The 24,330-nt window shown below is 37.3% G+C and overlaps 2 protein-coding genes across 7 annotated transcripts in view; one reads left to right on the top strand and one right to left on the bottom strand.

Moving 5' to 3' along the window:
- SASS6 (SAS-6 centriolar assembly protein) overlaps positions 1-639 on the bottom strand; it is a 60,107-nt gene extending 59,468 nt beyond the window's left edge. For 3 of the 4 annotated variants that reach the window (XM_081223652.1, XM_081223653.1, XM_081223654.1), the window contains exon 1: positions 290-437. In XM_081223652.1, coding sequence (XP_081079778.1) covers positions 290-354 — 65 coding nt within the window. In that variant the 5' untranslated portion in view covers positions 355-437. Of the gene's footprint in view, positions 1-289 lie in introns of all 4 variants that reach the window. The other variant, XM_081223651.1, reaches the window with a different exon arrangement.
- TRMT13 (tRNA methyltransferase 13 homolog) lies at positions 616-24,255 on the top strand. Of its 3 annotated transcripts, none has more exons than XM_081223661.1 (11): positions 616-848; positions 5,091-5,137; positions 5,225-5,291; positions 13,433-13,495; positions 13,665-13,734; positions 13,891-13,997; positions 14,339-14,506; positions 16,239-16,311; positions 20,320-20,394; positions 23,183-23,615; positions 23,947-24,255. In XM_081223661.1, exons 1-11 carry the CDS (start codon positions 702-704, stop codon positions 24,140-24,142), a joined length of 1,446 nt encoding a protein of 481 aa, XP_081079787.1. In that variant the 5' UTR covers positions 616-701; the 3' UTR covers positions 24,143-24,255. The 3 variants fall into 3 exon arrangements, with proteins under 3 accessions (XP_081079787.1, XP_081079789.1, XP_081079788.1); XM_081223662.1 differs by lacking the exon at positions 616-848 and adding an exon at positions 914-1,073; XM_081223663.1 differs by lacking the exon at positions 23,947-24,255 and having other exon boundaries at positions 23,382-23,559.
- The last annotated feature ends 75 nt before the right edge of the window (positions 24,256-24,330 follow it).

The raw sequence follows: 24,330 nt of genomic DNA, 5'->3' as shown, positions 1-24,330 counted from the left end.
ACCTGTCAAAAAGAAAGGGGCTATACTGTCCACGACAATGTTCAGCGATAAGATTTTTTTTTTTAACTTGATGCGGGTCAGCGTCCCATTCCTCACACCCTTCCCTCCTCAGCAACGGCGGACTTGGTGAGAGGTAGCCACTAGGTCCCAGCTAGGTCTCCCTCCACGTCCCGGGGACTCCTGCCCGACACCCAGCCGCACGCCGGGGCCCACTGGCTGGAGCCGCCATCTTTCCCCCTTGGCCCGACCCCAACCGCCATCCGCGGGCACGGGGTAACGCGGACCTCACCTCTCCTCGCAGTCTTTGCATTTCACTTGCAATGGGACGAGGTGCTGGAACAGAACCTGGCTCATGCTGAACCGCTTCCCCGGCCGGTGTGGGGGAAACTCCAACAAGCCCGGCCCGCAGCACTAGCCTAAAAGACGTCCGGGTTCTGTTAAAGTTTGAGTTTGGCGCTCGGCTTCCGCGGAGGAGGCGCGGAAAGAATAAATCAGAGGGGCTAGGCGGGAACTTTGGACCTCTCCAGCCACCATCAGCCTCTTCCGGGTTCTTTCGGCGGATGGGGCGGTAGTTCCGGGCATTATCCTGCGCGGTTGGACCCGAGGCAGACATATTTGTTAAGGGAAGGAGACCCGAGAGAACCTGACAACTTTTCCTCTTCACCCGATCGATGCTTGCCACCCAAAGTGAGCCCTGAATTATGGCGGCTTCTGCGCCGACGCCGCATGGAACTGGCTTTCCAGCAGAGGGGCGATGTGGCTACTATGTGGAAAAGAAGAAGCGCTTCTGCAGGATGGTGGTGGCAGCAGGAAAAAGGTTCTGTGGTGAACACGCTGGAGCCGCGGAGGTCTGGTATCGCCTTACCCTCTCGAGAGTCGGAAATAAGTTTCCTGGTCCGGCACCTCCCCTCTGACAGATTTCTGCTTCAGTCCCCTGGATTTTCCAGCTTTTCCTGTGATAAACGCAGTCCTGGCCTCCCTAGGGAGAGATGATGAGCCGTAGTGAAGTGCAGTGTTTTCTTGTACTAAGTAAAGCGCCAGCAGTGACCCGTTTATCTTGATACCAACTCATGGTAATGCTAGATTTTAGTTTTACGGCAGACTACCGCTTCTTGCCCTCCGCTCACTCTCCGCCTTCCTGATGGGAAATGGTGGTTTAGAAAGAAGAGTGATCAAAGAAGCATCCCAAGGTTTCACTAATTGTGTTTTCATTGTTCCGTGAATGATAATAACTTCTTGTCAATGCGGTTGAGAGAAACTTTTTAAATTTTTTACTTAGACGTACAGTCTTTTGAAAGCAACTAATAACTACTTTGCTGAAAAGGGGAAGGAAAGATTTAAAAACATGTAAGAATTTGACTCTCCTTTTAAAATTGAGAACAGAAAGTGTACAGTTTTGTTCAATTATACTTATGATTGTATTGTCAAACAACATTTTTAGTATGTGTGTTTCTTTAGGATTTATATGATAGGAAATTTAAAAAACAAGAACAGTAAAATGCTAATAGAAAAAGAGCATGTTTAATAGGTTTTAGAAAGATTAAACCAAAGAGACAAGCATCTGATTTTATACCTTCTGAATGTCCAGTATTATTTACATTATTTTTCTTTGTTAGATGGTTTATCCTTCTAGGCAATATCCAGCACAGATAAGCCCCCAGAACCCCTTCATCTCCTACTGTCCCTCATAGCTATAGCTCTAGTTCATATTTTGATTTGGCTAATATTTGCCTAGGGTGAAGTGTACTGAAACAAGCTTATTCTTGTTTTGGAATGTAGGTGACCTGTGACTTATGGGAACTCTTTGAAGTACACTCTGTTGTATTGGCTGGTTTTGAGAGCACCAGCAAACATCCCCTGATTGAAAAATGAACTTTCTGATAGGAGGAGGATTTTGTTCTCACTCTAAGACCTTACACTTCACCTTAATCAGACACCCAGAGGTGACTGCAGATGGTGACAGTGGTAGAATATGAATAGATCCTTATGGTGTGATCCATATTCCTGGAGAGGAATGACATCATGTTATTAATCCCTTGAAAAAAGACTGCAAAACACTAAGTGGAAACACTTTCCATGACTATGATTTGGTTTTCAATTTTAGGCATCCTACTGAATCTGTAATTTATGTTATAATTGGGTGTATTGTTTCCGTCTTTTTTTTTTCTTAAGTGTCATATATGGCTGAGATCACTTGTACTCATTTTTACCCAGTGGTTCTTTTTTTTTTTTTTTTTTTTTTTTTGCGGTACGCGGGCCTCTCACTGTTGTGGCCTCTCCCGTTGCGGAGCACAGGCTCCGGACACGCAGGCTCAGCGGCCATGGCTCACGGGCCTAGCCGCTCCGCGGCATGTGGGATCCTCCCGGACCGAACCCGCGTCCCCTGCATCGGCAGGCGGACTGTCAACCACTGCGCCACCAGGGAAGCCCCTACCCAGTGGTTCTTAAATGGGGGTGATTTAGCACCCCCAGACAATGTTTGAAGACATATTGGTTGTCACAACTGAGGAGTGTTTCTTGCTTCTAGTGGAGAGAGGCCAGAGATTCTGCTAAACATCCTACAATGGACAGGATGAAAAAGAATTATCCAACCTGAAATATCAGTAGTGCCAAGGTTGAGAAGCCCTGTTTGTAAACCCAAATAATAAATGTTAAAAATGCTTTTCTCCCCTACTCTATCGTTAAGCTTCGGGAGGTTAGTATAGAGTCCTCTCTTTCATGGAGGTTAGACTTTCAAGTCAGCAAATAGGGAAGAATAATGTACTATATTTTCAAAAGATACTGAAAAGTCTCTTAGCATGTTCATGAAATTCAGTGTACATAGTTTCATAGATATCCTGGGAGGCAGATCAGAACTGAAATAAACTGAAAAAGGAATTGTTAATACTAATCGTGAACACTTAGCATTTACTGTATGAACAGCACCATGCTAAGCAGTTTTTTTTTTTTTAACCTATTAGCTCACTTAATTTTTACAACCCTTAGGAGGTAAGATATATTATTCTCATCTTTCAGACAGCAAGACTACCTCAGATTGTAGAGTTAGGAGCTGATAGTTAGGAGCCTGATAGATAGAACTGGGAATCATACCTAGGTAGTCTGGCTGACCTTTGGTTTTAACTTATGCTATCGTGTTATATACAGATTCATATCAATGTTGGGTAGACTTGCCAACACTATTAATTCCTTTTTTTTTCCCTGAGTATATGTAGTTAAATCCATGTAACTTAGAAACGAACAGGATGTAACTCTTCTATACTAAAAAGTTGCAAAGCTAGTAGAGTAAGGCCACATACCAAATGGTTAAAATACCATATAGACAGTCCCCAACTTACAATGAATGGTTCAACTTACGATTTCTTTGGATTTATGATGTTGCAAAAGCGATAGGCATTCAGTAGAGAGCATACTTTGAATTTTGAATTTTCATCTTTTCCGGGGCTAGCGATATGCACTGCTGGGCAGTGGCAGGGAGCCAGGGCTTCAAGTCAGCCACGCTATCATGGGGGTAAACAACTAATATGCTTACTACCATTCTGTACCCATACAACCATCTGTTTTTCACTTTCAGTACAGTATTCAATAAATTACATGAGATATTCAACACTTTATTATGAAATAGGCTGTTAGATGATTTTGCCCAACTGTAGTCTAATGTAAGTGTTCTGATCACATTTAAGATAGACTAGGCTATGCTACGATGTTCAGTAGGTTAGGTGTATTAAATGCATTATTGACTTAAGATATTGTCAACTTATGATGGGTTTATCAGGTTGTAATTCCATCATAAGTTGAGGAAGATCTGTCTTTCGTTGTTTCTGAGATACTTCTTTTTTTCACATTTTAACATCTCTGAAATCAGAATGCTTTTTAAAATCAATGACATGTTTTAATTTAAATTGGCAACATTTTTCCTTTCTTAGTGGTACCTAAAATAATAGTGTATATTATAGTCAGTGCTGTCATAGATTCAAAATTCCATATGTAGGCCTTTTCTGTAACCTGTTTGAAGCTGTAGACCCTTGTTGTCCAAAGCAGTATTTGCTCAGATATACATAAACGAGCTACACCAAAGGTTTTTCTTTTATTGAAGTATAGTTGATGTACAGTGTTATATGTTACAGGTGTACAATACAGTGGTTCACAATTTTTAAAGGTTATACTCCATTTATAATGATTATAAAATATTGGCTATATTCCCTGTGTTGTACAGTATATCTTTGTAGCTTATTTATTTTATACATAGCAGTTTGTACCTCTTAATTGTCTACCCCTGTACTGCCCCTCCCCCCTTCCCTCTCCCCCCTGGTAACCACTAGTTTGTTCTCTATATCTGTGAGTCTGTTTCTTTTTTTGTTATATTAACCAGTTTGTTGTATTTTTTTAGATTCCACATATAAGTGATATCCTACAGTATTTGTCTTCCCTGTCTGACTTATTTCACTTACTATAAAACCCTCCAAGTCTATCCATTTTGTTGCAAATGGCAAAATTTCATTCTTTTTTATGGCTGAATAATATTCCACTGTATGTGTGTGTGTGTGTGTGTGTGTGTGTGTATACCACATCTTGATCTGTTCATCTGTTGATGGACACTTAGGTTGCTTCCATATGTTGGCAACTGTAAATAATGCTGCCTTGAACATTGGGGTACATGTATCTTTTTGAATTAGTGTTTTTGGTTTTTTTGGATATGTACCCAGGATTGGAATTGCTGGGTCATAAGGTAGTTCTATTTTTAGTTTTTTGAGATACCTCCCTACTGTTTTCCACTGCACCAATTTACATTCCCACCAACAGTGTAGGAGGGTTCCCTTTTCTCCACGTGCTTGTCAACATTTGTTTTTTGTGTTCTTTTTGATGATAGCCATTCTGACAAGTATGAGGTGATATCACATGACACTGGAGATTTTTGCTGTTAAACTCTATGACCTGATTTTGCCAGTGTTTTGTTAATGTCCTTTTAAGGTTTCCTTACCTTGTTTTGGGATAGCATAAGCTTATGATTACACTGAAGTTGTATCTAGTATCTGTAAGCAGTGAACTTGATATTTTATTCAAATAAATATGTCCTTTTTTTTTTTAATTAGGAAGAAAATGCTCGGAAAAGAATCCTGTGTCCCTTAGATCCAAAACAGTAAGTATGGGTCAGAGAAGGGTTTTTCTGTGCTGGAAACAGTGATTATCACAGTCTTATTTTAAATAATTTTCTCTTTAAATTTAGCACAGTATATGAAGATCAACTAGCAAAACATTTGAAAAAATGTAACTCAAGAGAGAAGCCAAAACCTGTAAGTGTTTGATCAGTAAAACTGAATGGTGAAATGTGTGGTATGTAATGTTTATATATACTTAGTAGATTACAAATGTGAATTTTTAACAAGGCTCTTGTCTCAGGAGGCTTAAATATGGCAAGTACATTTGAGTGTATATAGGATATCAGATTGTGAATCCACTTAGACTCCTAATTGAGATAATAGAATTTTATGCAAGAAGAGTGGTATTCAGAGAATAATTCCACAGTTTATTTATTCAAAAATATTTACTTAGTGCCTACTAAATTCATTTCAATAAAATATGATCCCAGCCTTCATGGAACTTACTTGAGACTGGTAAGTAACTTGTAAATAATGGGCATTATTTAATAAGTTCAATGAAAGAAGTAAGTACACATGTGATAAGAGCACATACTTGCATTAAAATTAAATCCAAGGGGTCAAGAAAGGCTTCCCAGAGGGAATAACACTTGAGCTAAGTCTTGATTTGGCAAAGAAAAGAAAGAAGAAGCTTTCTAAGTGGAAAGAACTATATGTGCAGAGGCAGAAATTGAGAAACCACTTGAGGTTTTCAAGGAACTTGTACTTATTCTAAAAGATACAGGGAACCATTGAAAGATTGCAAGCGAGGAAATGGTGGAGTCAGATTTATCTCTTAGAAAACTTTCTCTTAGAGCAATGTGGGAGGATGGCTTGCAATCAGAAGGTCTAGTTAGGGGGGCATTGCTGCAATCCAGGTAGGACATGATAAGAGACTGAATTAAAGAGGATGGAAAGAATATAGATAAATGCAAGAATTATTTAGGTAGCAGAATCAATAAAAGTTGCTGACTGATTGGAAATTTGGAGTTGGATATGTGAGTCCGAAACTCAGTAGAGAGGTTGGGCGAGTAATAAAGATTCAGAAGTCAAATACATACAGATCATAGGTGAGGCTTTGGATTTTTAAGTTACCCAGGGTAAGAGATTAGTTAGAACTGGGGGGAAGTTGGGGGACTTGTTTATTCAACATATATTAATTGAGCACTTATGCCAGACATTGTACCAAGCACCCTGCTTAAAATAACATGACAATCTAGTGGAAGGGATAGAAAATACAATATTATATGTGTTAAAATATATTAAGTACAGAGTGCTATGGAAGAATAAAGGAGAAGAGCCTAACCCTTTTGGGGGAGGACATAGGGGTTTAGAGAGATGGGAAAGGAGTCAAGGAAGCTTTTCTGAAGGAATGTCATAAGATGAGACCTAAAGGTCAAAGGAGAGTCATCCAGACAAGGAAGAAAACATGGGTAACTCACATGACAAGTATGAAATACAAGGGGAGAGCTGAATAGAAGATGAGAGGTAGGCAGGAATTAGAGCATGAGACCAAGGACGGAGCTCTTGGTGACACTGACAACTAAAAGGTGAGCTGCTAGTAGGAACCATAGAAAAATATTGACAAGGAATGGCTGGAGAGGTAGGAAAGAGAAAAAAACAGAGAAGCATCGTATATGGGAAGCCAGGGGAAGGAGAATTTCAAAAAGAAACGAGTGATCAGCTGTGTCTAGCATCACAGTGGAGTCAAGTAAGGTAGGGACAGAGAATCCATTGAGTTGGCAATATGGCAGTTGTTAAAGATCAAAGAGTTTAGCAAAGTGCATGTTAAATAGAGTGGAGTGGGCAGAAATCAGACTGAAATGATATATGAGTAAATGGAAGACAAGGCAGTAGAAATCTTAAGTGTCAACTATTCTTTTAAGAAACTAGTCTATGAACGGAACTTGAGAGGTAGAATAGCAGTCAGAGAGGAAGGTAGGACAGAAGGAGTGTGTTTTAAAATGGGAGGGACTTCTCTGGCAGTCCAGTGGTTGAGACTCCACGCTTCTAATACAGGGGGCGTGGGTTCGATCCCTGGTCAGGTAACTAAGATACCATGTGCCGCGCGGTGCGGCCAAAAAATGAATTTAAATAAATGATAGATAGATAGATAGAATGGGAGAAGAGAGTTTTATTTGTATGCTTAGAGTAATGAGCCAGTAGAGCAGAAGAAATTGGAAATAGAAGAGGGCATCACTGATAGTGTGAGGCTCCCCAGGAAGCAGGCAGAAATAGGGTACAAAATAGAGGTCGAAGGGAAGAAATAGGGGAAGAAATAGCTCTACCACTTACGTAGATGGGAAGTAGTATAAGATGGATATCAGTTCAGGCAAATTTGAGCTGACAGGAGGTTAATTGAGAAAATGTCATTTGATAGCTACACTTCCTTGCTGAAGTAAGAGATAGGTGATTAAGGGAGGTGATGGTATAGTTGGAGATTTGAGGAGAGAGGTAAAAGTTTAGAATTAGAGTTATGCAGAATAATTGCTAGGCATCTTTGAGAGTTAGACTGATGGAGATACTGAATTTGAACTGCACCAGTCCAAATGACTGAGGAGCTTTGCTTCAGCAGTGTTCAGCAATTTTAACTTTCAAACTATTGGGAGTTCAAAGTCATATTAATGCAGGCATTAGGTTTTGTAAGGGTGGGTTTGACAGAGAACCAGATTGTGAAAGGTAATGATAACAATGGTACTGAGTGTCCAGACTGGGTGGCATGAAAGGGAAGCCAGAAATTAGCTGAGAAAAAATAGAGGTCTTTAAAAGGTGAAAGAATATGATTAGGAGCAAGAGAATCACTATACTTTGTACTAACATAGTACAAAGTTATAGTCAGAGAATGGGCTAATTAAGTTTAAGGTTTCAGAGGTTAAATTGTTCATAGTAACACCAGAATCTAGAGGGCCCCTGAAAGTAGTTTGCCAAAGTGGAGCAAAGGTCATTAGAATCAAAAAGGTCAAGCAGAGCTGTTTGTTGGATGGCTTGAAAACATAGTCAAATTGGCTGAACTTAGTGGAAAGAACAGCTTGGTGTCAAAGTTCCTAATGAATATTGGTTAATGACCAACAGATTGATAGTTGACAACTGCTGGGAGATTTAGAAGATGTTTAACAGCCCAGTGTTTCTCAGTGGGGGCTTTTGGCATTTCAAGTGGGACAGTCCTATCCTGTGCACTTCAGAGCATCCCTGTTTTTAGAATTCCTGGCTTCTGAGTGGCAAATGACAAAGGCCCTTGTCAAGAAGTATGAAGGATTTGAAATTTAATCTTATTTTAAAGCTAACAAGTTAGCCTACCATAGGATTGTGGATGCTGGAAGAAGATATGAGACTTCTGGGTCAGAGACAAAGGGCTTTATTACTCGCTGCACAGCAAGCACTGTGAGCTTCTTGTCTGCATCAACTCCCTTTGTTCCCTAAGTTCCCTCAAGTTGGAGTGGTCTTAGTGGATGCTGCATGTTTGTGCACAGCTTGTGTCATAGCTGAAGAAGGCCAAGCTTAGGAAATACATCTTTTTAAATGAGCAGTAAGGAAACCTGCCTCACCTTTGTTCCATAAGTAGACATTTCTTTACTGTATTGTACAATAAGCAGGCCTGCCACTGCTCTAGAAGGAAACACTACTTCTGTCTTACAAGACTGATTGGTATACAAATGTCCTTGCAAAGATAGTCTAGAATAGAGGGGGGTCAGTGCCTTTGCTTATAAGACTTGCAGAAAATTGAGAGACCTGTAGATAATTGTGTCCCAATAGCACTTCTCAGTCATTCTGAGAACAAAATATCCCCATACATTTCCAGATGCTTCCCAAATGAGAACTAGTAGGACAGATGGCATAAGTTTAAAAAGAAAAATATTTTTACATAAAGATGTGTAGAAGATTGTTTCCTTAATTTATCTTTCTGACCTTTCATTGTTAGTGCATAGGAATGCCAGAGATTTCTGTGCATTAATTTTGTATCCTGCAACCTTACCAAATTCATTGATTAGTTCTAGTAGTTTTCTGGTGGCATCTTTAGGATTTTCTATGTACACTATGTATATATCATGTCATCGGCTAACAGTGACAGTTTTACTTCTTCTTTTCCAATTTGTATTCCTTTTATTTCTTTTTCTTTGATTGCCGAGGCTAGGACTTCCAAAACTATGTTGAATAAGAGTGGCAAGAGTGGACATCCTTGTCTTGTTCCTGATCTTAGTGGAAATGCTTTCAGTTTTTCACCATTGAGAATGATGTTTGCTTTGGGTTTGTCATATATGGCCTTTATTATGTTGAGGTAGGTTCCCTCTGTGCCCACTTTCTGGAGAGTTTTTATCATAACTCGGTGTTGAATTTTGTCAAAAGCTTTTTCGGCATCTATTGAGATGATCATATGGTTTTTATTCTTCAGTTTGTTAATATGGTGCATCACATTGATTGATTGGCGTATATTGAAGAATTCTTGCATTCCTGGGTCAAATCCCACTTGATCTTGGTGTATGATCCTTTTAATGTGTTGTAGGATTCTGTTTGCTAGTATTTTGTTGAGGATTTTTGCATCTATGTTCATCAATGTAATTTTCTTTTTTGTGTGATATCTTTGTCTTGTTTTGCTATCAGGGTGATAGTGGCCTCATAGAATGAATTTGGGAGTGTTCCTTCCTTTGCAATTTTTTGAAAGAGTTTGAGAAGGATAAGTGTTAGCTTTTCTGTAAATGTTTGATAGAATTCATCTGTGAAGCCATCTGGTCCTGGACTTCTGTTTGTTGGAAGATTTTTAATTACAGTTTCAATTTCATTACTTGTGATAGGTCTGCTAATATTTTCTAATTCTTCCTGGTTCAGTCTTGGAAGAAATTAAGGAAACAACCTCATTTACCATCTCATCAAAAGGAATAAAATACCTAGCAATAAACCTACCTAAGGAGGCAAATGACCTGTACTCAGAAAGCTATAAAACGCTGATGAAAGAAATCAAAGATGACATAAACAGATAGAGAGATAGACCATGCTCCTGGACTGGAAGAATCAACATTGTGAAAATGACTATACTACTCAAAGCAATCTACAGATTCAGTGCAATCCCTATCAAATTACCAATGGCATTTTTCACAGAATTAGGACAAAAAATTTTACAATTTGTATGGGAAGACCCCAAATAGCCAAAGACCCTGAATAGCCAAAGCAATCTTGAGAAAGAAAAATGGAGCTGGAGGAATCAGGCTCCCCGACTTCAAACTATACTAAAAAGCTACAGTAATCAAGACAGTATGGTACTGGCACAAAAACAGAAATATAGGTCAGTGGTACAGGATAGAAAGCCCAGAGATAAACCCACGCACACATGGTCACCTAATTTATGACAAAAGAGGCAAGAACATGTGATGGAGAAAAGACAGCCTCTTAATAAGTGGTGCTAGGAAAACTGGACAGCTACACGTAAAAGAGTGAAATTAGAACACTCCCTAGCACCATACACAAAAGTAAACTCAAAATGGATTAAAGGCCTAAATGTAAGACTGGATACTATAAAACTCTTAGAGGAAAACATAGGCAGAACACTCTTTGACATAAATCGCAGCAGTATCTTTTTGGATCCACCTTCTAGAGTAATGAAAATAAAAACAAACAAATGGGACCTGATTAAACTTAAAATCTTTTTCACAGCAAAGGAAACCATAAACAAGGCAAAAAGACAACCCTCAGAATGGGAGAAAATATTTTCAAATGAAGCAACAGACAAAGGATTAATCTCCAGAATACATAAGCAGCTCATGGAGCTCAATATCAAAAAAATCAAGCAACCGAATCAAAAAATGGGCAGAAGACCTAAATAGACATCTTTCCAAGGAGGACATGTAGATGGCCAAGGGGCACATGAAAGGATGCTCAACATCACTAATTATTAGAGCAATGCAAATCAAAACTACATTGAGGTATCACCTCACACTAGTCAGAATGGCCATCATCAAAAAATCTATAAAAAATGCTGAAGAGGGTGTGGAGAAAAGGGAACCCTCCTGCACTATTGGTGGGAATGTAAATTGATACAGCCACTGTGGAGAACAGTATGGAGGGTCCTTAAAAAACTAAAAATAGAACTACCATATGACTCAGCAATCCCACTACTGGGCATATACCCTGAGAAAACCATAACTCAAAAGGACACATGCACCCCAATGTTCATTGCAGCACTATTAACAATAGCCAGGACACGAAAACAACCTAAATGTCCAACAGCAGATGAATGGATAAAGAAGTTGTGGTACATATATACAATGGAATATTACTCAGCCATAAAAAGGAACGAAATTGGGTCATTTATAGAGATGTGGACAGACCTAGAGTCTGTCATACAGAATGAAGTAAGCCAGAGAGAGAAAAACAAATATCATATACTAACACATATATGTGGAATCTAGAAAAATGGTACAGATGAACCTACTTGCAGGGCAGGAATAGAGACGTAGACGTAGAGAATGGACATGTGGACACGGGAGGAAGGGGAGAGTGGGACAAATTGGGAGATTAGGATAGACATACATACACTACCATGCGTAAAATAGATAGCTAGTGGGAACATGCTATAAAGCACAGGAAGCTCAGCTTGGTGCTCTGTGACAACCTAGATGGGTGGGATGGGGGCGTGTGTGGGAGGGAGGTACAAGAGGGAGGGGATATAGGTATACATAGAGCTGATCCACTTCCTTGTATGGCAGAAACACAACATTGTAAAGCAATTATACTCCAATTTTAAAAAAAAAAGAAAAAGAAAGAAAAAAAAACGTGGAAAAGAAAAGTGATGACTACCCCAGTTAGCCCCTCAGTAAGAAGAAAGAATGTTGCCTTTACTTTCAGGTATGCATGGAGGTTATCTTCCTTACCTAAGTGTCAGGCTTTAGTTAAAGCAAGCAGGTTGAATACGTGTTCTGGGAACAGTTTGAGAGTAGAAATGAATTTATTAAAAATGGAATACCCCTGTGAATTTCCTGGTGGTCCAGTGGTTAGGACTCCATGCTTTCATGGCCAGTGGACTGGGTTCAATCCCTGGTTGGGGAACTAAGATCCCACAGTCCACGTAGCACGGGCAAAAAAAAAAAAAAGGAATACCCCTGCACAGATTCCACTGCATGCTGGGACACAGTGGAAAGGAAGGGGAGAAAAGTAGTGGGATGAGGAGATAAGAGGAAAGAAGTGCAGAACAGTGTTTAGTACACTATGTATAACATGAAACCCAGGGAAAATCTTATCACTCGTTTGTTTACTAATAGTTATAGTTAATTTTCTCTTATAGTTTTGCCAGTCGTCCAACAAAATATTCTAATACCTGCTTTTTTCACCTGTTCCACTTAATCACTGGTTTCCGTTATTACCCATATAGGTAAAGGTAGCAGCATACAATCCACATGTTACCTTTCTCCTATCTGTGTAACTAAAGCCCATTGCTATGCATAATGTCCCAGGAGTTGTTTTCACTTTCAAAACAGAATTTGTAAAAATTGTGCTATTTCATTCATCTATATCTATGTGGTCTAATATGGTAGCCACTAGCCATTAACTATGGCTATGTAACTACTAAAATTTGAGTCAATTGAAATTAAACAAAATTGAAAATCCAGTTCCTCAGTCACACTAGCCGTATTTCAAGGCTAATAGCTACCAAGTTGGCCAGGGTAAATATAGAACATTTTCATTGTTGCAGAAAGTGCTATTGGACAATGCTAATCTAGATCCTTACCTAGAGTCTCTCTCTCTGAAAATGGACTAGAAATATCTCACTGTGTTAATTTAAACAACATAATATCACAGGACATTTCTATTTTCTATTTTAATTAGTATTTTAAAATAGAAGAAATCAGACCTAAACCATTGTAATATTTTTTCTTATCTCTGTTTTTGGCCCTGCTGCCTATCTGATAAACAGCCATTGGGTCTTTGTTTTTGCTTTAACCATTAGCAAAAATGACACAGTCCTCAGTCTATGCTGGAGACAGGTAAAAACTTTAATAAAAATTACTAATGAATTTCTTCAGACTATAATATTTATTCAAATAGCCACCTCACTAGAATGTAAGATCCATGAACTCAGAGATTTTTGTCTGTACTGTTCTCCACTGTGGTAAATCCTCAGCATCCAAAGCAAGTTAAGGACCATAGTAGTCACTCAGTAATTATTTAATGAATAAATGAACGGGAGAAAGGGAGGATGGCAGGTACAAAGTATTGGAAGAAGGCACGGATCAGTTTTTCAGCTTAATTTTTGTGAATTCGTCATGTTAATAACGGTATTGTTATGGTTTGGTTTTGTTTTTATTCAGGACTTCTTTATTCAAGATATTAATGCAGGCTTAAAAGATGAAACAGAAATACCTGAACAATTAGTAAGTACTTTTTAATTTTACAAAGTATTTATGAGCATCTCCACACTGTAAATAAGCTGTGTTCCAATTTTTGGAATAAATTAACTATTTTGATTTAGAATGCATTTCTTATAGAATCAATGTTATTTATTAGTTCCCAGACCAGCTCATGCCCCATTTTTGTATATAGGTTCCAATTTCTTTCCTCTCTGAAGAGCAGATGGAAAACTTAATTAAGAAACTGAGAAAAGCAAGTGAGGGTAAGTCTGCCTAAATTTGCAAGTTAAATTTTTTTAGAATAATCAGGTGGTATATGAGTTAATTCTACTGTGGTTTAAGAGATATTACTACCATTGTTTAGAGCCCTATGGTTTCATGTTTGGTTGTTTAAGCTTTTGTGCTTTTATTTGGCACAGGTTTGAACTCTACACTTAAAGATCAAATTCTGTCCCATCCAGCGTTGCATGATGCCCTTAATGACCCTAAAAACGGTGATTCTGCAACCAAACATCTGAAACAGCAGGTATGTTTATCCATAGTAACTCTACTAAAAATGGCCTTTTTGTTCATTTGTCAAAGCTAACATTCTGTTGTTTCTAAATATAATTATTAATGAGATTTTGTTTAGATTATCTTTCAGGGTACAGAATCCCCATTTCAAAAAATGTATATAAACATATATAAAAATCGGATATGGTTCTGAGTACTACATGTTAAATATTTAAAAGCAAGAGAAAAGCTTTAAAGCCAAACAAAAATTATCAGTGTGAACATGCTGCCCTATATAGAAACTATCTTGCTATTTTCCCATTTGAGCCAAATGTTTTTGCTCTAGTTTATAAAATAATCTCGTGAAGTTTGCAGGCTTCTATTTTAGGTAACATTGAAAAATTAAAGTTACTTGGTCCAAGAAGATGCTTTGTTGAGTTTGGAGCAGGAAAGGGAAAATTATCTCATTGGGTTGATATTGCCTTAAAAGATGCTGAAAAAGTTCACTTCATCCTAGTAGAAAAGGTGACCACAAGATTCAAGGTAAGTGAAACCATTGTAGTATACTGGTAACCAAACTTTGTTTGCACTTTTCTTGTTTGAAAAAAATGATACTCAGAAATAGGCCTCTTAAAGAAAATGAATTTTTTGTGTGTTTATTTGATTATAGCTTTTTATTCTAATTATATTGATGATTTAAACTGAAGGTAAAATTTTTAATCTAAATTTTGATAGTTCATTGATCTGAGTTCTTAAAATATTTACAGAGACAAGAAATTATGTGGAAAGAGCCAAGCTCAAGCTAGGAGTTAAAAGTCTTAAGTCCTAACCTACATCTGAAACTTACCAACTATTTGTTCAGTAAACATTTATTGAGCATACCACAAGCACCTTGATAGATATTGGGTAAAGTCAAATAAGACAATGTCCCTATGTTCTGTTACTTATATTGGAAAGAAGAGACAAACAGATAAATGATTATAGAAAAGGGTTAAAATATGAAAAAAGGTCAGAGTACAGTGTGGGTTCAAAGGAGGGAGTGACAAGTTTTACTGCAGAGAAGGGATGGTGAATGGCTACACAGAAAAGGTGGTGCTTGAGCTATGTCTTGAAAAGTGGGTATTTGCTAGATACAGGGTTTGAGAAGCATTCTAGGAAGCAAGAAGAGTGTAACCAAATGCCTGAAACAACAGGGAAGCATGGAAACATTTCCGTGTGATGGAAGTCCATGGTGTGAAGTAGAGTTCAGCAGTGATGAGATGGGAGAGGAGGCCTAGACTCTGGAAGGGCTCATATTTTATGCGAAGGGAGGAGTTTGACTTTATCCTGCTACATGCTGGGGGTACAGTGGAAACAAGATTTACTTGTTGTCTTCAGGAAGCTTACATCTAATGGGACAGACTTATAAGTATCTTGGCTCAGTATGCTAAGTGTCTTATGATAGTGATAAGTACCAGATGCTCTAGGAGTGTGAAGATAGAGTGCCAGCCTCAGTCTAGTGTGGGTCACTGAAGTTTTCCTGGAGGAGGTGGTAGCTGAGAGGAGACTGAAAGAATATATAAGAATTGGCCAAGTGAATAGAAAAGGGTTTTAAAAGTTCCTCCTAGCAGTACCATTGAAGCTGTATCAGAAGAGTGTGAACCTTGAATTAGGGAGATTAATAATAAGATCATTATTATCCAGTAATCCACGTAAGAAATGGGCCAGAGCTAAGGATGTTGCAATGAGATAGAGAGGAGGGAAAGAGTGTGAGAAATGTTATGATGTTGGAAGCCCCGAGACCTGGTGACTTGTTATCCATTAAGTGTGAAAGAGGAGTTACTTCTGGTGACCTTTTGCACCTTAAGTGACTAAGTGGTGTTCTTCCCTCAGATAGGGAATACAGAAGGAAAGGGAAAAATAGTTTGGAGGGAGAAATAATGGGTTCAGTTTTGAATGAACTTGCTGTTGAAGTAGAGCTTTTTATTATCTATGAACCTTAATTCCTTCATCAGTGAATTGGGAATTTTTAGAGTTAAAGGAAATAATGTGTACATAATAATTTATAAAATGTTCAAGTCTTATAAAGATGTACGATATTGTTATTTTGGAGTTTTCATCACAGAATATACAATCTTAAATTTTTTAATTAACAATTCTACTTTTTAAACAGTAAAAACTAAGATGGAAAATTATTTGCTCTGAATTTTGAAAACAAATAGAAATCTTTTTTCATAAAACTTTTGTTCTTTTTTTACATAAAAGGCATCATTATAATAATGTTCTATTTGTGCAGGTAGATGGCAAACACAGAAAGAAAAATTCAGTGTTTGAGAGACTTCAAATTGATATTCAGCACCTGTGTTTGAGTAAGTTGCATAACTTGCAGTTGCTCTTCCATAAACCATAGAAGTTTCAAACTCTGAGGGTTGCTTAGAAATCCAATCCCACAGAACACTGCTTCAGGGAAAACAGAGATTAATCCTTTGTTAATACAGAATGTTATATCTAACATTTAGGTAAATATAAATGGAATTAGGGTTGAAACTTTAAGAAACTGTTTTTCAGTATCAACTAGAAATGAAGTATCATACTAGGGAATAGCCTAAAAGTTTTGAGAATATGTCCTTATGTTGCTTCTTTATCCTGTTTAAATTAATTACTGAGTCTGTTCATACCATACACTAGCCTTCTGCCTATAGTTAACATGACTTTAGCTAAACTATTACAGAAATGAGATAGTTCTCTGCCTAGCTAATATGTAAAAGATACTTCCTACAATTTTAAATTGTACCAAAGAAAATAACTCATCTCTATGGACCTCATATTTCACACACACACACACACACACACACACACACACACACACACACACACACACACACACACACACACACACACACACACACACACACACACACACACACACACACACACACACATCAGTCATACGCTTTAATGCCCTTTCTGTACCTTTTAATGGTTTTTCATACTATTTAAAATGAAAATATGGGCTTCCCTGGTGGCACAGTGGTTAAGAATCCACCTGCCAATGCAGAGGACACAGGTTCGAGCCCTGGTATGGGAAGATCCCACATGCCGCGGAGCAACTAAGCCCGTGTGCCACAACTACTGAGCCTGCGCTCTAGAGCCCACGAGCCACAAGTACTGAAGCCAGTGTGCCTAGAGCCTGTGCTCTGCAACAAGAGAAGCCACCACCACAATGAAAAGCCACCACCACAATGAGAAGCCCACACACCGCAACAAAGAGTAGCCCCCAAAGAGTAGCCCCTGCTCGCCGCAACTAGAGAAAGCCCGCACGCAGCAACAAAGACCCAATGCAGCCAAAAATAAATAAATAAATTTTAAAAAATAAATAAAATGAAAATAATACAAACATATGCCAGCAACCTCTTCTGCTAATTTTAATTCAGCCCTGTAACACAAACCATAGCTGGCCCATGTAGTAAATAAAATTTATTTATTGAGTTAATAGTTAATTTAAAGTTTTGTTTACTTGGTCTTTTGAAAATGTGTTTGTTTTAAGGTCCTATTGTATAGCACAGGGAATATTCAGTATTTCCTGATAAACCATAATGGAAAAGAATATGAAAAAGAATATACATATGTATAACTGAATCACTTTGCTGTACAGCAGAAATTAACACAACATTGTAAATCAACTATACTTCAATTTAAACAAAAAGGTATAACTTTAAAATTTGTATTTGTTTTAATACATTTACCAAGTATTCTGTTAGTTTCTATCTTCCTGAAAAATTCTCTCCTGGATCCTTCAGATGCATTCCAATGTAGACTGGGTGCCCTCTGTTCCTGGAGCACAGTTGTCAACCTTAAAATTCTCTTCATTTTCATCCTGGGGATTCCCTTCACTCTCCTAGGTTGGGATTTATTTTTCTACATCTTATCGCATATCTTCCTCTATTGATTTACTGTCTTTGGGGAAAGCACCTCCTATAGCTTCCTGAGAAACAATTGGATTAGAGATAAATTTGAGACCTTGCATTGTCTGAAAATATCTTTTACTTTACCCTTACACTTGATTTGTCTGGGTATTTCTATTTCTAAGAATTTTGAAACTATTACTCCACTAGTATTGTTGTTCAGAAGTTCAGTGCCATTCTGAGTCCTGATCCCTTGTGTGTCATCTGCTTTTTTCTTTCTAAAGATTTATAGGCTCTTGTCTTTGTCCTCAGTGTTTTAAATTCTCACAGTGATGTGTCTTGATGTAGTTATATTTTTATCTGTTGTACTGGGCACTTGATGGACTCTTTTGTGTATAGCAGTGATTCTCAACTAGAAGCAGTTTTGACCCTCAGGGAACATTGACAATGTCTGAGACATTTTTCGTTGTCCTGAGAGTGCACGTGCTGCCAGCATCTTATGGAAACAGGCCAGGGAGCCTGCTAAACCACCTGCTTTCCACCTGCTAAATATCCTGTAAGGTACAGTATAGCTCCCGACAACAAAGGGGCCAAAAGTTAATAATGGCAAGGATGAGAAATCCTGATTGAGAGATTCCAGTATTCTCAGCTTTCTGGGAAATTTCCTAGCATTCTTTCTTTCATAATTTTCTCTGCTCCATTTTTTCTTTTCTCCCTTAATGGAAGAACTTTTATGATTTAGTTATTAGACCTCCTGGAATGGTTCTCTACTTTTCTTGACTTTACTTCTCTCTTGTATATCTTTTGCCTTTTTTGTATACTTTCTCAGATTTCTTCAACTTAATTTCTTCTGTCAGTTTTAATTTCTAAGATTTTTTTTTCTCTGAGTTTATCTTTGTAACCTGTTCTTTTTTCATAATTGTACTATCTTTTTGAGGATATTAATGATTTTTTTTAGAAGTATCCTCCCTTCATATTCTGTTTTCACTAAGTTGCTCTTTTCCATTTGTTTTGGTCTGTCTCTTTCAACTTAGAGGCTCTGCTCAAAACATCTGTGCTTTTTGATGGTGTGTTCATAGTGAGGACTGAGGGACTAAGAGCTCTGAGTCTTCAGGTGGAGTTGTTGACTCTGGCTCCAGTTTGGAATGACCTGTCTAGAACGTGATCTTTCCTCTTGGGCTGGTCAGGTTCCCCAGAGAAGACGCTTCTGATCACCTGCCTAGAGGGTAAAGGTCTGATTACCAACATTCTGGGACCCAGTGACAAGTTAAGAGCTTAATCTATATGCATACTCACTTAATCCTGCTATTTTACCACACTTTAACTTTCAACTTGCTATTATCCTTCAACCCAGTGACCTGTTTTACTTGCTTGAGAGAATCAATCTACAGTTTTCCACCAATTGGTAAAGAGGTGGTCACCAGGTGGCTATGAGGTGAGGATCTGATTACTTCTTAAATAGACTTTCTGCAGGCACACTCTGTTATCAGTAACTAACTCAGCTCTACTTCCAAGGTTCCTGATGCCCCCAATTCCATAAGGGCTTTCTTAGACAACCTTTCTCTTCACCCTGATTGAGGATAAATTTCTTGAACCACCTTACACAGGCAAACTATTCCAGTTAGTACCAATTTCTTCTCCTAGTATGTGATACCATCTGAAAGCAAGCAACAAAGAATTTGAAATATTTACTAAGGACCTCCATTGGACAATTCACTGTGCTGGGCGCTGTAGCTGGATTTGTAGGGGGAAACATACTTTTCATTTCAGAATCTTAGAAAAAGGAAAATGAATAGGGAGGAAAAACTGGAAGCCATAACTGCGATATACTACAAGTTACTGCATTACCTTGTAGATGTCTTTTTTTATTTTACTTTTATACTACTATTATGAATATTTTCTTTTATTCATATTCAGAACAGTGTGAAAGCTAAAATATCCTTGATTATCAAGATATAATGAAAGTTATATCTTTAGTTTGATTATAATATTGAGTATAGTATTCTATAATATAAAATGCCGGTTGTATTATATGTATTCATCATATATAGTAGTTATGCAAAATAAATCTAGTAAGGAAACTTTTGAGTCCTTTTATCAATGGGTAATAATATTTAGCAAAATAAGGCTTCTACAGGGTGAAGTCCTGAGTCAGTATAGAAGAAATAGCATTGGCCTAAAAGTCAAGAAATTAACTCGGGAGTAAAGAACCAGCTGGGGGCGAGGTGGGAAGAAAAGGAAGACAGAAAAATTTTTAACTCTGACTCTGGCTATGTCCATAGTCATCTGTGTTACTTATCAAGTCACTACATCTTTGAGCCTCTTATTCCTAAGCTATAAAGTGAGAATTTTTTGTCTATGTCTCTATCAGCCCTAAAATTCAAAGATTCTAATTAGTTCTCTCTTTGGGAGGCCACTTAATGCCTTAATTCACAAGAGAGCTAACTTAGTTCTCATTTCTTTTTATTTCAGACAAGATTCCTTTGCTAAGCAAAGAAAAACTACCTGTGGTAGGAATTGGAAAACATCTGTGTGGTGTGGCAACAGGTATGTAAACATGCTAATAATGTTGAGATGAACACATTAAGTTTTAGCTTAACATGGTCTCAAATATTTAAAGCGTCTCTTTTCAGTAGTTTTTGTCCCTTGTTTGTAACTCATTAATCTTCATAGTAGCACTGGCCCTGTATTATATCAGATTTAGAGCTTTCCTACTCATCTGCTCATTTTGGCCATTTTGCAGGATGAATTAGAGTTTTATGTGTAAATACTGTGTCATATGGAACCTTAAAGTTCATTGGGTTATACTTCAACCAAAAAGGAAATAAATCATTTATGGAAACTGTATGATTCTATCCCAGAAGCTACTCATTTTTTTAGAGGAGTTGCTTGGGAAGGACTCTGAAACTTCTCCCACTAGAAGATGATTATGTATCAGGATTCTAGGGAAAACAAAAAAGGAAACATTAAGATGTGTCTTAGCACTTGGATCCATCGTTTGTAGCATGATAAAGTAGAAAGAACATGGGCTTTGAAATCAGATAATACAGGGTTCAACTTTGCTATATAACCTTGGCAGATTACTTAACCTTTCTGAGCTCTGGTTATCTCGTCTGTAAAACGAGGATAACAACATATAATTTGCCAGTTTACATATAAAGTGTCTGGCACATATCAGTGCTCAATAAATGTTAACTATTGTTACATCTTCTGGATTCCGCTAATTTCATGTCTACCCATATGGGGAACTTGGAGCCTCCATAAGAGTTATTCAAGTTGGCTGGAGATGACTTTAAGTATTATATATTTGTGTTGTCCTTCATAGTTTTTAGATGATTTTCACGTACCTTGTCTCATTTAACTCTCATAAAAGCCTTCTGAAGTAAGCCAGTTCTATCCTGGGGAGGAAACAAAAAATGCTCCTTTACTCCTACCCATCTAACCCAAGTTTCCCAGAAATATTATCTACACTGGCCATTTCTTATTGTTCCACACACTTTTTCTCTCCTTGATTCACTCTATCTGAATTCTCCCCTTCATCACTCTATCATCATCTTAATGAAAAATCTCTGCTATTGTTGCTTACCCTTCTGGAAATTCTGTTTTCTTCTCTTTTGTGACATTCTTTCCTGGTTCTTCCCCTACATATGTGCCATTCTTTCTGTATATCTCATGGTGTCTTTCCACTACTTGTCCTTTTAATACCAATATTCAGACCCATCTTCCACACACCTAATGTGTCTTTCCCCTTCTTAAAACTATTCAGTAACTCCCAGTCACCTACACCTTAAAGTCTAAGCTCTTTAACATGACATCCTCGTCTTAATCTGGCATCTGCCTTCCTCTCTTTGCCACTTTCTGCCTCTATATCTATTGGTCTATACATTCTAACCCTTCCCATATACTATAATATGTCCGTTTCTAAACTGATCAATTTCTACTCCTTCTTCAGCTCGTCACCACTTTCAGGGAACCTCCCTAAATAAGATACTCCTCCTTAGTGTTTATCATAGTTGCCTCTGCATATCTGGAGCTCATTGTATATTAATCTTCTGTTTATATATCTAATTCTGAATGAATTTGTTCAGAATTCATTTATTTATTATTTGAATGAATAAATAATCTTAGCCACAAATGTGCTGTGTTTCCATGTCCCTTTTTAGGTACATGGCTTTGTCCCTCAAGTTCTCTGTAAAGGAGGGGTTGAGATGGATTGCTAAAGCTCCTTCTGATTCTAAAATAACTTCATTCTTTTAATAATTTTTCTGATTATCCTCATTTCTGAAAATCATTTACTTAACTCCAATATAAGTAAAACAGTGACTGAATATCTTTTGTCAGAAAATAATACTTTATAAAATAATAGATCAGCTATCGCCTTCTCCAAATAACAGGTTCCTGATAGTTTGTTGACTTAAATTCATATACTGTATTATATATACTAGTAAAATATCAGATCATTTACTATTCACTTGTGACATCTTGGGATATTAAAGTTTAAAAATACATGTTCTTGATTGATCAAACACAGTGTGACATTCTAATCAGACAGAAAATGTGGATTTTACAGCATATATTTGGAGTCTTTCCAGTATTGTCAATAATATAGCAGTCGTCAGTGGGAAATTATCATAATCATCAAAAATCCATTTGTTTAGTTTTTAAGTGGACTATAAATTTTTCATTTTAATATAGAGTTCACTTATCTCTAAGTTTGTGTTTATTAATCATCATACATCCACAAAGCCTTGCACATGAAAGGCATTCAGTAACTATTTGCTGAATGAATGTATAACTATAGTAAGGCTACTCAGCAAGGCCTACTTTCCACCTTCTGACCCCACTCTTCTCAACTCTTCACTATTTGCTGTGAACATCTTACATTTCAAGACTGACACCTAACATCAACTTAGCAGATGCTTAGCCCATGCCTTTCCTCTTTCTTTCTTTGGGTTCTTTAAGCTCAAAACTTCCCTGGAATGTTAAATGTAGAGACATAAATTTTTTCTATACAAGTAATTTCCTTAACAAGGGTAGGAGAAATGAGAGCAAATTTGAGTAGTTGGACAAAACGTTTTACAAATTTAGATCTTAAGCTTCACACAGTTTTTTGGGGGAAGTTGACTTTATGCAGAATAAATCATTAGAGAAAATGGTACAATAATGAGGAAAGGGCAAATATGAACAAAGTTGATAACTCATGAAAGAATTAGTACAAGTATAGAGCTAAGTAAGTTTTTGTTGGGCTTTTAAAAACCATACTGCCTAATAAATGTAAAAAATACTTATTTTTAAAGATGATGTGGTTTGGGGGGCCACATAATTGTGTTTGCAGATCTTGCATTACGATGTTTGGTTGAAACCTATGCTGCCAGTTGTGAGGAAAGGAATGAAGAACCTTTAGCCAAACGCGTAAAGAATGATAAAACAGAAAAAGAAATTAACACTTTGGCCAAGGAAGGAAATGAAAAAAATATCCCAGAGAAGTGGACCCCTGTGGCTGGCATTGTTATTGCACTCTGTTGTCACCACAGGTGTGATTGGAGACATTATGTGGGCAAAGAATATTTCAGGGCTCTAGGCCTTGGAGCAGTGGAATTCCACTATTTCCAGCGAATGAGTAGTTGGGCGACTTGTGGGATGCAAAAAACATCTTTGGAAGCTTCAAATATCTCCACAAGAAGAAAAGATAAACAGAATGATGGCAGTGAAGAGCATGATGATGGAGGATACAGAATCACAGATGACAGCACTGAGAGTTTGCCTGGGTAAGTGACTACTTTGAAATGCACAACACTAGGGCAGAAATACTTTATTATTACTATACTTTATTTTTAGATGAATATTACCAAAAATTCATTCATGAAAATATATTTTACTGAAAATATAGATATATATATATTTTTTACTAATTTTAGAATAAGTTAAAATATACACACTTTAATTGTGGCATTAATAAAATGTATCTTGGAAGCATGGGACATAGCACATAGTATGTTGTGGGTTATTTAGCAGCTTATCAATGAATAAGACTAAAATAATTTGTTATAAGGTTTTACAGAATTTTAACAATGTGTTGTGTGTGTTTATTCAATTTAGGTTTCTTACTGTTGAAGAAAAGAAGAAAATAGGGCATCTTTGTAAATTGCTGATTGACCAAGGCCGAATCAACTATTTACAGCAGAAAGGATTCAATCCTGATTTACAGTATTATACAGAACCTCTGGTGTCTTTGGAAAATGTATTGTTAACTGCTTTACCAAATCATTCTTCATCACCAGAAACAACTGCTTAATGGAAAAGAAATTTTGAACATCGGTCTTCCACCAAAAAAATTTTTTTAATTGTATTTTTATATTCATGAAAATATAATTTAAATAGCAGATAATATGAACTTCAAAAAATGTGGCCTCGTTGAACTTTGGTAATGGCTTTGTTTTTTACTTTAGAAGTCCAAACATTAGAGAATTCACCAAATTCCCA

The sequence above is a fragment of the Mesoplodon bidens genome, assembly GCF_964165515.1.
Source record: "Mesoplodon bidens genome assembly, chromosome: 2".
In the NCBI taxonomy this organism is placed as follows: Eukaryota; Metazoa; Chordata; class Mammalia; order Artiodactyla; family Ziphiidae; genus Mesoplodon; species Mesoplodon bidens.
This window is presented reverse-complemented; position numbering and strand designations above follow the sequence as displayed.

Bases quoted from the DNA above. Each gene is read 5' to 3' on its own strand.
- TRMT13 (XM_081223661.1), top strand. From the start codon at position 702: ATGGCGGCTTCTGCGCCGACGCCGCATGGAACTGGCTTTCCAGCAGAG. The intron at 14,507-16,238 runs GTAAGTGAAACC...CTATTTGTGCAG, and splicing joins AGGTGACCACAAGATTCAAG to GTAGATGGCAAACACAGAAA. The intron at 16,312-20,319 runs GTAAGTTGCATA...TTTTTATTTCAG, and splicing joins TATTCAGCACCTGTGTTTGA to ACAAGATTCCTTTGCTAAGC.